General features: G+C 42.7%; 1 protein-coding gene across 1 annotated transcript in view; it reads right to left on the bottom strand.

The window, feature by feature from the left end:
• The window catches only part of KCNH4 (potassium voltage-gated channel subfamily H member 4), a 454,196-nt gene extending 441,237 nt beyond the window's left edge, over positions 1-12,959 (bottom strand). The window contains exon 1 of the mRNA XM_089690632.1: positions 12,612-12,959. Within this exon, the coding sequence (XP_089546758.1) occupies positions 12,612-12,687 (76 nt within the window). The 5' untranslated portion in view covers positions 12,688-12,959. The remainder of the gene's footprint in view (positions 1-12,611) is intronic.
• Between the last annotated feature and the right edge of the window lie 682 nt (positions 12,960-13,641).

The raw sequence follows: 13,641 nt of genomic DNA on the forward strand, positions 1-13,641 counted from the left end.
CCTTCTCTGTGCAGCAGCCCCCTCAGCGATGTGCACTGGGGTCTCAGCTATCCCGGGACTCCCTCTTCTCATTGGTTAAGACAGAAGCAGAAGCCATTGGCTTCCACTGCTGTTAATCACAGTCAGTGAGCCAATGAGAAGAGAGAGGGGGTGGGGCCAAGCCATGACACATGGAGCAGCAGGTGCCCCCCTAGCAAGCTGCTTGCTATTGGGGGCACCCGACAGGAGGGAGGGGCCAGGAGAGCCTACGGGGGACTCGAGAAAAAGAGGATGCTGGGCTGCTCTGTGCAAAACCACTGCACACAGCAGGTAAGTATAGGCATGCCTATTATTTTTTCCTTAAAAAAAAAAAATGAGAAGCCTTTAGAATCACTTTAAAATTAGTCATGGTTATATAGTACACCTCAATGCACAATATCTTGTTTTGTAATGCAGGGGTTACCCAAACAATATTTATTCACAGGGTTGTCATTTTTTTAAAGGTATTTATCGGTGCACAGTTTAGTCAGGCTGGATTCACACAACTTACAAACCTGCAATAACAGCTGTTGGTCTACTCTCTGATACCTCCCAAATATTTACCTGGCTTGGGAACTTTTTCCCATTTAATAGCATTCAGCAACAGCCCTGAAAAAGGGGGGAGTCTTTTACCCCGAAACATGTTTGCTTGATGTACTTGTCGCAACTTTTAACTAAACACCTTTTAGCCTATCTTATAATTCACATTCTTTTGGACACTGGGCGCTCCCTTCTTCCTACTTTTCCAAGTCTACACAACATCCACAGGGTTGTCTTTTCTTCTAAAGGCATTCATCACTGTGCAGTTTAGTCAGGTTCGGTTCAGACCACTTATGTGTATCTCACATTGATCCAGGTTAAATACATTTGAGTTGATCTATGTCGCCACAGGTAGCATTGCATTTTTCCACAGCAGGAACCAAGGCAATACATTGGTTTGAATGTACCCTTTGATGTCAATGTAGCTTTATTTACACAACTACATACATGCTTACTGTTTCTGATCAATTCCCAATGACACATAATGTGATGACTAAAATGCATAAGGAGGGTTTGTATCTCTTCTTGCCACCTTCTGCCATAACATATGATCAGAGCTGTGGAGGAATACCTTGGATTCAGTATTCACACATAGCAGGAGGCAACAAGCAGATGATTAGAAATAACAAAAGTGAGGGGGGTTTCTTTCTAGGTGATAAAAAGGAAAATCAGGTTTGGAAAACAAGCGAGGAACATTTTCACTACATCTTCAATATTCCATTTACTTTGTGCACCTGACACCGCTGCCTCAGCCTACCGCCTGATTTCTCCTGGAGTCTCAGCATTTTACCAGTATCTTAGAATGAAAATAAGAGGCAATGGTAAATGGTTATTGCAGTGGGTTGATCTCACTAGTTAGATAATACAACATAAAAATATTGCAAATAGACTCACTAAGTAGCAGAAAGCCTTCCATAGAGGGTTTGAATCTTGGCCGGTTCAGCAGGGACCAGCTGAGATTCGAACCATGCATGGGCAGGCTGAATGTACCCAAGTTTATCCATCAATCAATTTGGGTACAACCAGCCTGTCGGATTTTACATGTAATTAATGCTATGATAGCCACTAGCAGTAATCAATATTTTCTCTCCATGGGGATGGCTCCCCCCTGCTAGGGAGAACACAATGACTCCTTGGAAGGGATTACCCCATCAACACTTACTGTGTTGATGGGTAGTTAAGCGTTTTTCTTTCCTGCAACACGTGGTTGCAGGAAAGAAAATCACTCCACCTATGGCTGGCTCAAGGGTAGGGATGAGCTTCAACGTGTTTCGATCCTATTCTGTACCCTCCTGAGCAAGCCTGAACGGAGTCTGTCACTGTACTGATCTAATCATGTACAGCCTGTGCATTCCCCCCCTAGCCCACGGGTGTCAAACTGGCGGCCCTCCAGCTGTTGCCAAACTGCAAGTCCCATGAGGCATTGCAAGATTGACAATTACAAGTATGACTCCCAAAGGCAGAGGCATGATGGGACTTGTAGTTTTGCAACAGCTGGAGAGCTGCCAGTTTGACACCCCTGCCCTAGCCACACCAATACAGGGGGCAGGTATATGTTCGGCTCTGGGGCGGCGCATGCCTTGGCCCCTTATGAGTGGCCCAATACAGTGACAGCTTCCTGGAGGGCTAGCTCAGGTGGGTTCAGACTAGGATTTGAACATGCCCAAGCTCATCCCTACAAAAGGGCTCATGAACATTGGCGTAATTGGTATCTACACGTCATCTTGCTGACAGATAGAACCTGCTAATAAAAGACATCTAATGGTTAGGAAGTGCTTCTGTTAAACCACCCATTTAGATGCATAAGTGTACAGATCTACAAAATTCCTCTTCCACTCACTAACTCAATTATATGGTTGTACATATGTACAGTACAAGAATTACCGTGCATGTTGATGCAAATGCACTTACTAACCATGGACTCAGCTTTTTCTGATTTGATTTTACAGTTCCTTGCGCAGAGTAATTTTAATATTAATGCACCTGTGTACACGGGCCCATACATTACAAAATAGCTGCCTTCAGATCTATAAACTATTTTTACAATTTACGCATCTGAACACAGCAGGGGTTTTTTTACGTTTGCCTGTGCCCTTAAAAGATGCATAATGTGGAAATCACACAGCATAGTAAACTTCATCACTAAGACAGAGCTGTAGTTACTATGGAGAAGTGAAGATATTGTGAAATAACCTGTTAGGGATAGCTGGAAAGAGGTACTTGAAAGGATCTTCACTATCTGAAGCAGCTTATGTTTGCAATTTTCTATAGCTTTCAATGCTAATATGCACAAGTACACATCTGGTAGGAGCCTGAGATAAAAATAATCATAATAATAGCTTACTATCCATAGTCTGAGAAGAAAGCACTGCACATTAATTAAATCATATTTAAAAGTGACCCTGTCACTAATTTGAGAATTTAAAATAAAGGTGTTTCTATTAAAAAAGAGTGTAAACATTTTTCTGCTGTCAAACACAGTTCTGATTAAAGGGTTTGCCAACTGAAGTCTGTTTCTGAACCGACACTTCCTATTGTGTCATTCTCCTGTGTTATCTACAGTACTAAAAAGTCCCCCCCAACTCCTGTGTTACTACTTTCTCCTGTACTAACCTGGAGGTTGAAGGGAAGAACCATTGAGCTCTATGTTTGACACACAGGAATGGCACTTCAGGAAGTGTCAGTTCTGGAACAGACATCCTCTCACCAACCCCTATGCCTTTACTATAGTCTGTAGTGACATGGTAGGAACCAATAAGTGCTACAGAAGACACTGAAAAACAACACTCCAGGAAGTGTCATTTCTGGAGTATTCTTCCTCCCACCAACCCCTGTGCCACTACTATACTCTGTAGTGACATGGTAGGAACCTATTAGTGCTGCAGAAGACACTAAAGAACAACACTCCAGGAAGTGTCAGTTCTGGAACAGACTTCAGTCAGTAATTCTTCTTGATCAGACTGGAGTTTGGTAGCACAGGCAGCAGGGATTGTTAATATTTAAAGTCTTTTTAACAGGTATACCTATTTTTAAAAACAATAACCACATTTAAGTAACCCTGCCATGAAAGAAACACGGGATTGCTATTGATGGACACCTTTCCAATAATGCTGGTTGCCTGCCTATTATGTATGCAGATTAGGAAAAGCAGATGTCTTAGTGTACAAATTTGCTTTGGATCATTTATCAAATGTACTGGAAAAAAACTTCCAGTATGGGAGCCAGGCAAGATGCGTTTTCAGAAGATTACTGCAACGGCAGCTTTAGTGTTTCTATCGTGACATGTTACCTTCAAAAGGGAAACGACTTTTACTGAAAAATACATTTTTGTCCATTCATATATTTAGTTTCTTGGTTAACCAGTTCAACACCCGACCTTTTCTGACACTTCTCTCCTGCATGTAAAAATCTACATTTTTTTGCTAGAAAATTATTTAAAATCCCCAAACATTATATAATTTTTTTCAGCAAAGGCCCAGAGAATAAAATGGTGGCTGTTGCAATTTTTTATGTCACAACATTTGCTCAGCATTTTTTTAAATGCTATTTTTTAAAAAAAAGAAAATACACTTTAGTGAATATTAATGCACAAAAACACAAAATAATACCCAATTATTTGGCAACATATACAGTAAAAGATGATGTTACACTGAGTAAATAGATACCTCTTGCTCTTTAAAATTGTGCACGCTCGTGGAATGGCGCCAAACTATGGTACTTAAAAATCTTTATAGGCAATGCTTTATAAGCCTTTACAGGTTCCAATATAGAGTTACAGGGGAGGTCTGGTGCTAGAATTATTGCTCTTGCTATAACAGTGGTTCTCAACCTTCTTAATGCCATGACCCTTTAATACAGTTCCTCATGTTGTGGTGACCCCCAACCATAAAATTATTTACCCAGTAATTATAATTCATGAGTGTTGTTTTACCTCCAATACTGCTGCTTTCAACACAGTAGCTGCTTTTAACAGAGTAGCTGCTTTCAACACAGCAGCTGCTTTCTACACAGTAGCTGCTCTTTACACATCGGAAATATGTGTTTTCTGATGGTCTTAGGGGACCCCTGTGAAAGGGTCCTTCAACCCCCAAAGGGGTCGCGACCCACAGGTTGAGAACCACTGTGCTATAACGTTACCAGCAATACCTCACATATTTGGTATGAACATGGATTGCATGCGTGCGTGACCTACGTATGCTTTTGCAAAAGCCAGATGTTTTCACAGGCCGGTTATAGCCCATTTACATTAGATCAAAACTGGAAGTGACAAAATACATGTTGCTTCCAGTTTCTTAGACCATAGAGATGATTGAGGACATTCTGGTCCTCGGTCATCTCTACAGTAAGCCAGCAGAACTGTTGGCTTTGGTCCCAGGCTCTCCAGTAGGATGTGGCAAGAGGTGGTGAGAGGGGGTGACCCCCTTCCGCCGCATGTAAAAGCAGTCCAGTAGCTTTTTAGCGACTCAGATTGCTTTTACATTTTTAAGCATCGACAGCTGAAAAAAACCCCAATACCGCGGTCCTGACTGCAGCCATAGCCCCGCTATAACCCTTTTGACCAGAGTACATATGGGTACGTCCTTTCGGAGGAAAAGGTTCATCAATGGGCTCATTTTCTCTGAAGTCTATACTGAGCCAATGTCATATACAGTAGGAGCTTCATTTTTGGTGAGACAATTCATAGAGCCAGTCCTCTTCTAAAGGAATACAAGCACTGCAGCTTTTCTCATTGCAACATTGGCTTGACTTGGTTATAATGAAGCATGACTTTCCCATTAAGCATTCAGTCTGGGAAAAGACACGGCAAACAAACAGCAGTTCTCGTAGAACTGAGAAAGGTATGAGTCTGCAAAATCGTTTCCCAAAAGCCTTGCAATGTATATACGTAGTTCATCTAGAAGGGATTTTCAACAAAACTGAAGTTAACCTTTAATGCTCATTCACATTTCTTTGGCCCAGTGTGTTGTGTTAAAGCTTGTGCATTGGAGAACACATACAGTTACCCGCCTATTCAAAATGAACAAAACAGACTAAAAATGGACATGCAACATTTTTCTATATCACAGCACACCACAATGCGCGGTAGTTGTTTACCATGTAATGTGGGGTGCTACAATGCATGTGTATTGGAGCTGCATTGCCTTAGTGCAGGGGTCTCCAAACGTGCCAAATGTGGCCCTTTGCTTGTCTTTGTCCTTCCCATTCCTTCCATTGACACCAAAGACAGGGCACAATTCCTCCCACTGACACCAACAATGGGGTACTATTCTTCCTACTGACACCAGAGACGGGGAACTAATTCTCCCACTAATACCAGTTATGGGGCACTACTCCTCCAGCTGACACCAATGATGGGGCACTATTCCTACCGTGGACACCAATAATGTAATATTTTTTACTCCCACTGCCAACCAAGCCTATGGCATTGTTTGCTTCCACTGATGCCAAGGCATTTGCCACTGGCCACAGTCTGGCCCCCCTAATATTTGATGGGCCATAAACTGGCCCTTTGTTTCAATAGTTTGGAGACCTCTGCCTTAGTGTGTTAGAGGCAGGGGCAGACTGACCATTTGGAAACTTGGGCACTGCCCGAGATCCCAAGGTCAGTAGGGGGCCCCATGAGATGCCCCTGGTACCTTTTTCATAGGCTTTTGTGAGTTTGGGCAAGACCACAGGGGCCCCATGATCCCCTATTGCCCGGGGGCCCCATGAGTTGTCAGTCCGCCCCTGGTTGGAGGGTAGTTCAAAATTAATAGCACCAGAAAGCACTAACACACGTGTAGCCCCATTGTCCTAAACATTGGCTATCAGTAAATTTAGTTGTGCTGGGGTGTAGGCAACCTGGCTGATTTATAGTCTTTCTGATCATTTGGGTTCATCCCTAAGCCCAGTTAGCTGTAGTTCTTCCCTTTTTGCCAGTAGGTGTCACTGGTACCTTTGTCATTAGTATGATGAGTACAGTAGAGTTAGAGTATGAATATGCATACTTCTCTCAGCCAATTAATAGTTGTTTCCTTTGGCAGCTTAGCAATCTGGGAGAAAGTATAAATATGTGGGGAGGTCAGGTGATAGGGATCTTCCCACCCAGACCTTGGTCTGGTGTGGACGAGTGAAGAACAGCCGTTTTGGGTAGGCCTGGAGCCTAAGGCCTAGCCATGTGCTTGAGGCTCTGCCAGAGAGAGTCTGATTGTTGTCTGGATGTATGTAGGAAAGGATGAAGACCCTCTCTCCCTGAGTTTTCTACTGTTGTGAGCAATAAAACTCATTTTTGTTCATCCTAAAAGTGACTGGCGCCCATATTTGTACATTGTCCTCCACCCACCATGCCTAGCAACCTGCACCCTGAGGAAAAATGTCAGCCCTCCCTATCTTTAGGGGTAACAACCAGGGCCTTGGATAAGGGATTATCACCAGTCCTCCTGTATGGGGCCCAGGCCAGCATGGAGGTCCAGGCAGCTGGTTGAATCATATGTGCGCAGGGAGGGTTATTGACAGGGTGGGGGAGCAATTAATGGATCCACTGTGTCTCAGCAGCAGCTGAAAGCTGGCTTCTTCTCTCCCTCCCACTGGCTTTCAGCTGCTGCAGAGAGAGCCATACAGGGGATCGGTTCCAGTAATTGCCGTGGCACAACATCCATTATCCTCCCTGTGCATCATATGTTTCCCCCCTGTGTGCTCCCACCCCCGCAGCGCTGCTGGCTTCCATCCATCCTCTCCTTCCCACCGGCAACTGCAAACACAATAGGATCCTTTAGGGTGGAGAGTGGGGGAAGGGTCTGGTAAATATGTCACATTTGCCAGCCCCTTCCTTTCCTGAATGAACACAAAGAGTGATTGGTACTGATCACTCACTGTATTCATTCAAAACTGAAGTGTAGTAAACTGTGTTTTTTTATGGGGGGGGGAGGAGTCCTGTCAGGTTGGCTGTATGAGGCCCCGTGGTTTCTAACAGCAGTCCTGGTAACCACCATACTTCAGGGGGAGCGCTACACACGTAATACAGTGCTGTGGCCCCAATGCTATCAACATGGTCTGACCATGGTACATGGTTATATTGTAATTCATTAATGTCAGTTAATTATTATGTGGCATTTGCTGCAACAATCCTTTCTCTAATTATACCTTAGTGACTTGGGTGTTATTCCTGATATGACCATATGAAAAAAAAAAACACTGCACCTTCTAGAAAGACTAACATAATTAAACCTGCAACTCTAGTTAAATATAAAAGCCAAAAATTCAAGGAGCTCTGTAATCGAGAATACATCATTAAATGTATTCTTAAAATGCAAGCAGTGTAAATACTTGCATTTAACCTGATGTCACACGTTTTCAGTTCCTGTATAGCAGAGCTTGAGTGTGCGAGGAAGAAGCAACAAAAGTAGCCAGTTTGTGTGCTAATAAGAAGCATGCTGATAGGAGGAGAAAGCAGAGTGATGAGTTCATCATTGTGCTACTTCTCCTTTTACTGCCCAGTCACATGCGTAGGTTGAATAATGCTGGCCATCAGACCTAAGCCACAAAAAAAAGCACTAGAGAAGAAGTCTCTGGATTGAGGTTGAAGCAAAATCTGGTTGTGTTACTTTATCTTTTCATTTTTATCTTTTTATTTTTGGCCTTGAGTTCTGCTTTAGGCCTGATTCACACCTATGCATTTTTTAGTGCGTTTTCAGTTTTGCAGAAACGCACTACAGTCTATTTAACATGATTTCCAATGGGCCGTTATCACCACCGTTGTGTTTTTTGGAAAGGGTGAGAGACTTTTTTCATTACTGCAGCAGGTTGTGTTTTTGGTTCCATATACAACAATGGAAATGCAGCGACAATGTATCAAAAACGAAGTGCTTGCATTTTTTATGCATTTTGGTGCAAAAGAAAAATGCATCAACCAGAACCTGCATAGGTATGAACCTAGCCTTAACTAGGCACAGGACCATCAGCTTCCCTAAAACCCCAATCCTGCTGGTTCCTAAAGAGCCATCAGTATGCATTTCCAGATGCTCCAGCCTGTGCATTGGATTTTCCACACATTCCCACATTCGGGATAATTGATCTTTACTGCATACTAGCATACTACGGTGCATTACCCATCTCTGCATGTTACATGTTTCTGTTGCCCATGGCAAGTGGCAACCTATCTAATAAGTGATTTCAGTTTTAGATCTATGTTCTTTTTTATAATTCTACAGTAAGTCCCTGTCCTCACTTATGCAGCACGGGGATGCGTCGTATTGCACACTTTCCTGCAACGCATTAAAATGCCCTTATTTTGGCAGGCATGCTGTGGTGCCATTTATTCTTAATTCACCCCAAGCGCATCAGCCAACACACACGTGCTGAATCACACCACAGCACATGGTAACTTATTGCCATGCGTGGTAGTGTAATGCAATTTATATTAAAAAATAAATAGGGGAGACTATTGAAATGAATGGACTGCCTTACACTTGCAAAACGCAGGCGCACTGGTCACACCTGCCTAGGTGTGATCCAAACCTTCAACAACACTGTCAACTTTCTATCATACAATTTTCAAATATTAGCCAATAGCTGACTAAAAAAAAAATGTCCATACGCCCATCATATTATATCATAACAATGTGCCAGTTACTGATAAATTAGTTATGGCAATGCTTTGGTTGCTTTAGTAAGGCAAGAATGTAGTAACCCATAGTAACCGATCAGCGGTCATTTTTCTGAATGTCTAGACCTGATGCAAGGTGAAATGTGATTGGATGTTAAAGATTACTGTACATCAGTGCTCTGCCATAGCTTAATTGATCCCCTGGTGCCAGAAAATTGTCCCATTGGAACAATACCCTTCTATAGTGAAAACGTATGTATGCCATTCTCTGCAATTTCACAGGACCACCCTCTAGGAAATGCTTTGCACCTGAGGATTTTTACAGGATCCCATCTATTAGAAACAATTAGTCACTGCAGGTTTAAATGGGATCCTTGTACAACTCTGCCACTGGGCATCAGCTGCTGTAATGCAGATCTATAGACTACAAGCAGCATGGGGATGCATGTGTTATAAGCATTGAGCGTACCATCTGCTACACAGCCTCCTCTGGCTTTCCCGCTGCACTAAACAAAAGGCTCCTCTTCAGCTTACACCTATCATCCATCATTGCTATTAATTCTTATACTTCTATTACGGCCAATGCTCCCCCTAACCTCAATAATCAATCCACCTCCCCAGGCTTCTTTAACGCACGATACACTGGGGTAGCCGATGTTAACATGACATCGTCCTAAAGACATGGAGCTGAAGCAGTGTAAATACAAACAAGGTAGTGGCATGCTTCCGGCACTGCAGAGGTTAAGGCATTGTCTTTTATGCTGGTTTACCCTAGCTAGATGGACAACTCCAGCAAAGACTGACCTTGGGCCATTGACCTCATTTGCATATTTCAGCCAGACCTGTTTTCATCCCAAAATACCAGATCTCCTTGAAGCTGTGTACCTGAATACCGGTGTGCTCGGCACACTTGCATTAGAGAAGAGATTTGTGATGCTCATCTAAATATCAGATCTCGTTGAAGCTGTGTACCTGAATACTGGTGTGCTCGGCACACAGGTATTAGAGAAAAGATTTCCATTACTCCTCTAAATATCAGATCTCGTTGAAGCTGTGTACCTGAACTCCGGTGTGCTCGGCACACAGGTATTAGAGAAGAGATTTCCGTTACTACTCCAAATACCAGATCTCATTGAAGCTGTGTACCTGAACTCCAGTGTGCTCGACACACAGATATTAGAGAAGAGATTTCCATTACTCCTCTAAATACCAGATCATGTTCAAGCTGTGTACCTGAACTCCAGTGTGCTCGGCACACAGGTATTAGAGAAGAGATTTCCATTACTCCTCTAAATATCAGATCTTGTTGAAGCTGTGTACCTGAACTCCGTTATGCTCGGCACACAGGTATTAGAGAAGAGATTCCCGTTACTCCTCTAAATATCAGATCTTGTTGAAGCTGTGTACCTGAACTCCGGTATGCTCGGCACACAGGTATTAGAGAAGAGATTCCCGTTACTCCTCTAAATATCAGATCTTGTTGAAGCTGTGTTCCTGAACTCCGGTATGCTTGGCACACAGGTATTAGAGAAGAGATTTCCATTACTCCTCTAAATATCAGATCTTGTTGAAGCTGTGTACCTGAACTCCGGTATGCTCGGCACACAGGTATTAGAGAAGAGATTCCTGTTACTCCTCTTAATATTAGATCTTGTTGAAGCTGTGTACCTGAACTCCGGTATGCTCGGCACACAGGTATTAGAGAAGAGATTTCCATTACTCCTCTAAATACCAGATCTCGTTGAAGCTGAGTACCTGAACTCCAGTGTGCTCGGCACACAGGTATTAGAGAAGAGATTTCCATTACTACTCTAAATACCAGATCTCTTGAAGCTGTGTACCTGAACTCCGGTGTGCTTGGCATGCCGCTATTACATATTTCCGCTTTTAAAGACATGGGTTGGGTATTATAAATACCACATGGCTTATATGTGACCCATTTCTGTCTCATTAGCACTGATACTGTGGGAGTTTGCAGCTGTGGTGCTAAGAACTAATTGCATATTCTTTTTCTGCACCACGTGTTGTTATCTGCGTCAATAAACAAGTCAACAGTTTCCAAAAAGAAGTCACAAGTATATCCAATGGTTTGTGGCAAGCAGGTAAAAGTGACTTTTTTTCCCAGTCTAGCTGAATGTCATAGATAAAAGTATAAGGGGTAGATACCTAAGCTTTCCTAAGTAGGCACCTAGTTAAGTGAATTTTATTTTTGCCCTAGGCAAGCTACAATTAGGGCATTGAGGGGTAATTTTATTAGACCCAAAGATCCAGGTTCCCAAATTTTCCAAAGTGATTAATTGTACAACTTTTTCCTTAAATACAGCGACACACAAGTTTATATTTTATATAGCAAACAGCTACATACAAAGTGAAACAGCTCATAGCCATCAATTGGTCATTCATTACTCTAATCCAGCAGTCTCTAAACTGTGGCCCAGTGGCTGGATGAGGCCCTTTGCTTGCCTTTAACCGGCCCTTGGGACACTATTCCAACTATGGGGCATTATTCTTCCTGTTGACACCAACGATGGGACGGAATTCCTTCCATTGACACCAATGATGGAGCAGAATTTCTTCCACTGACACCAACGATGGGGCAGAATTCCTTCCATTGACACGAACAATGGGGCAGAATTCCTTCCACTGACACCAACAATGGGGCATCATTTCTTCCAATGACACAATCAATGGGGCAGAATTCCTCCCACTGATACCAACCATGGGGCAGAATTCCTCCCACTGACAAAAACAATGGGGCAGAATTCCTCCCACTGACAAAAACAATGGGGCAGAATTCCATTGACACCAATGATGGGGAACTATTCCTCCCACTGACACCTACAAAAGGACACTATTCCTCCCACTGACACCAAAGGTAGGGAATTGTTTACTCCCAATCCCCACCAGGACATTTTCTTCTCCCACTGGCCCCCTGAAAGTCTGAAGGGTAGTAAACTGGCCCTTTGTGTAGAACGTTAGGAGACCCCTGCTCTAACCCAAAGAAAGGTGAAAGCTATGGATCACTGTATGAAGAATGATACCTTATACATCATTGCTGCCATTTCAACTTAATAAATACAGTACTTTTCCTCTTTTCTACTCTATATATCTAATTTTGGAATTATTTTACAAAACAAAACAAAAAAACTTAACAGTTCAATAGTTACCACACTTGAGCCATAAACACAATCCAAAAGGAAGTCCTACCCAAAGACCATGAGCAACACACTTGGACCACTTAGAAGTTTCAATAAACTACAACCCACTAGAATATATGAGATCAATTATTAATAACTCTATTTCAAGAGAGCCTTGTGCACATTGCGGCACAGGCTAGTGTAGGATAAACTGGCACAACACCACCAGTTTTGTGATCTAGGTGCAGATACGGGAGAGAATGTAGCCCGTTCTATCGGCAGTAAGGCTATGGGCAGTGTTTTCTAAGCAGAAATAAATGTTAGGTACGTACGGGTCCCATCAAATCTCGTAGCAATGGTATCCAGGAAAGTATTCTGTGGAGCGAGCAGACCTTTCATCACAGGCATGTTGCCACCACCTTGATACTCTCTCCTCGTCAAGAATCCTTCCGAGATGCTGCATCAGCATTGAGGGGATGTCACAAAGTAGCCAAGACTCCCTATTCCTCCGTCTCTAATACCCCGTTCAAAGCAGAGGATGCGTCCAAGGCATCACATCTTCTCTTGCTTCTAGACAGCCTCACTATTTCATTTGCCAGCAATCACAGAGATAGCGATAGTCATGGATTTCTTTGATTGTGCCTGCTGCCTTGTTCTCTCCCTCTCCTCCCGTATGTGTCTCTTTCTATCCCTCTCTCCTCCCATCTGTATTCTCTCGGTCGCTCTCCTTCCCCCTCCCATATTGAGCTGTCCCCATCATGTACCTGCCTTCTAACTCACATGGTCCCCTGACTCTCTGCCACTTGCCATTGCCTCCCTCCTCCTGTTTACCAACACACCTCTGTCTCCGGAGCCCACTCTTTCTCTGTGTGCCTATTCAGATTTTTTTTTATTTCAAGCTGTCACTTTATGTAAATCAATAATACCCAAAATTTGATGTGAATACCCGTAATCAAACACATTCCTACACACTTGGATAATAGTATTGTATGATCGCTTTATGCAACTTATTGTTTAAAATGCAATAAGATTTCAAAAGAAAAATATAATAACTAAACCTGGTTTAAGGAACAGAATACACAATACAAAGGAATGTGTGACATTCGTATTTCTTTTGGCATTTAAAGGGTAGCACCACTTTCATCAGAAAAAAAATTAGCAAATAAAAAAATATAATTTAGCATATACAATTGCAACTCAAGTCATATTGTAATTGAATGTTATTAAAACCTTTCCTTTTCAATCTGTAATATTCTGTAAAATGCAATTCAATAGGGCAATCTGGAGGTGTTCTGTACACAGATGGTGTACATCTCAGAAATGTAATTTCCTGCTTGTGTGATTGGCTTACTGATTTTCCCA

Source organism: Staurois parvus, unplaced genomic scaffold (genome assembly GCF_062004578.1).
Source record: "Staurois parvus isolate SC_StPar_1 unplaced genomic scaffold, SC_StPar_1.0 ptg000538l, whole genome shotgun sequence".
Classification (NCBI taxonomy): Eukaryota; Metazoa; Chordata; class Amphibia; order Anura; family Ranidae; genus Staurois; species Staurois parvus.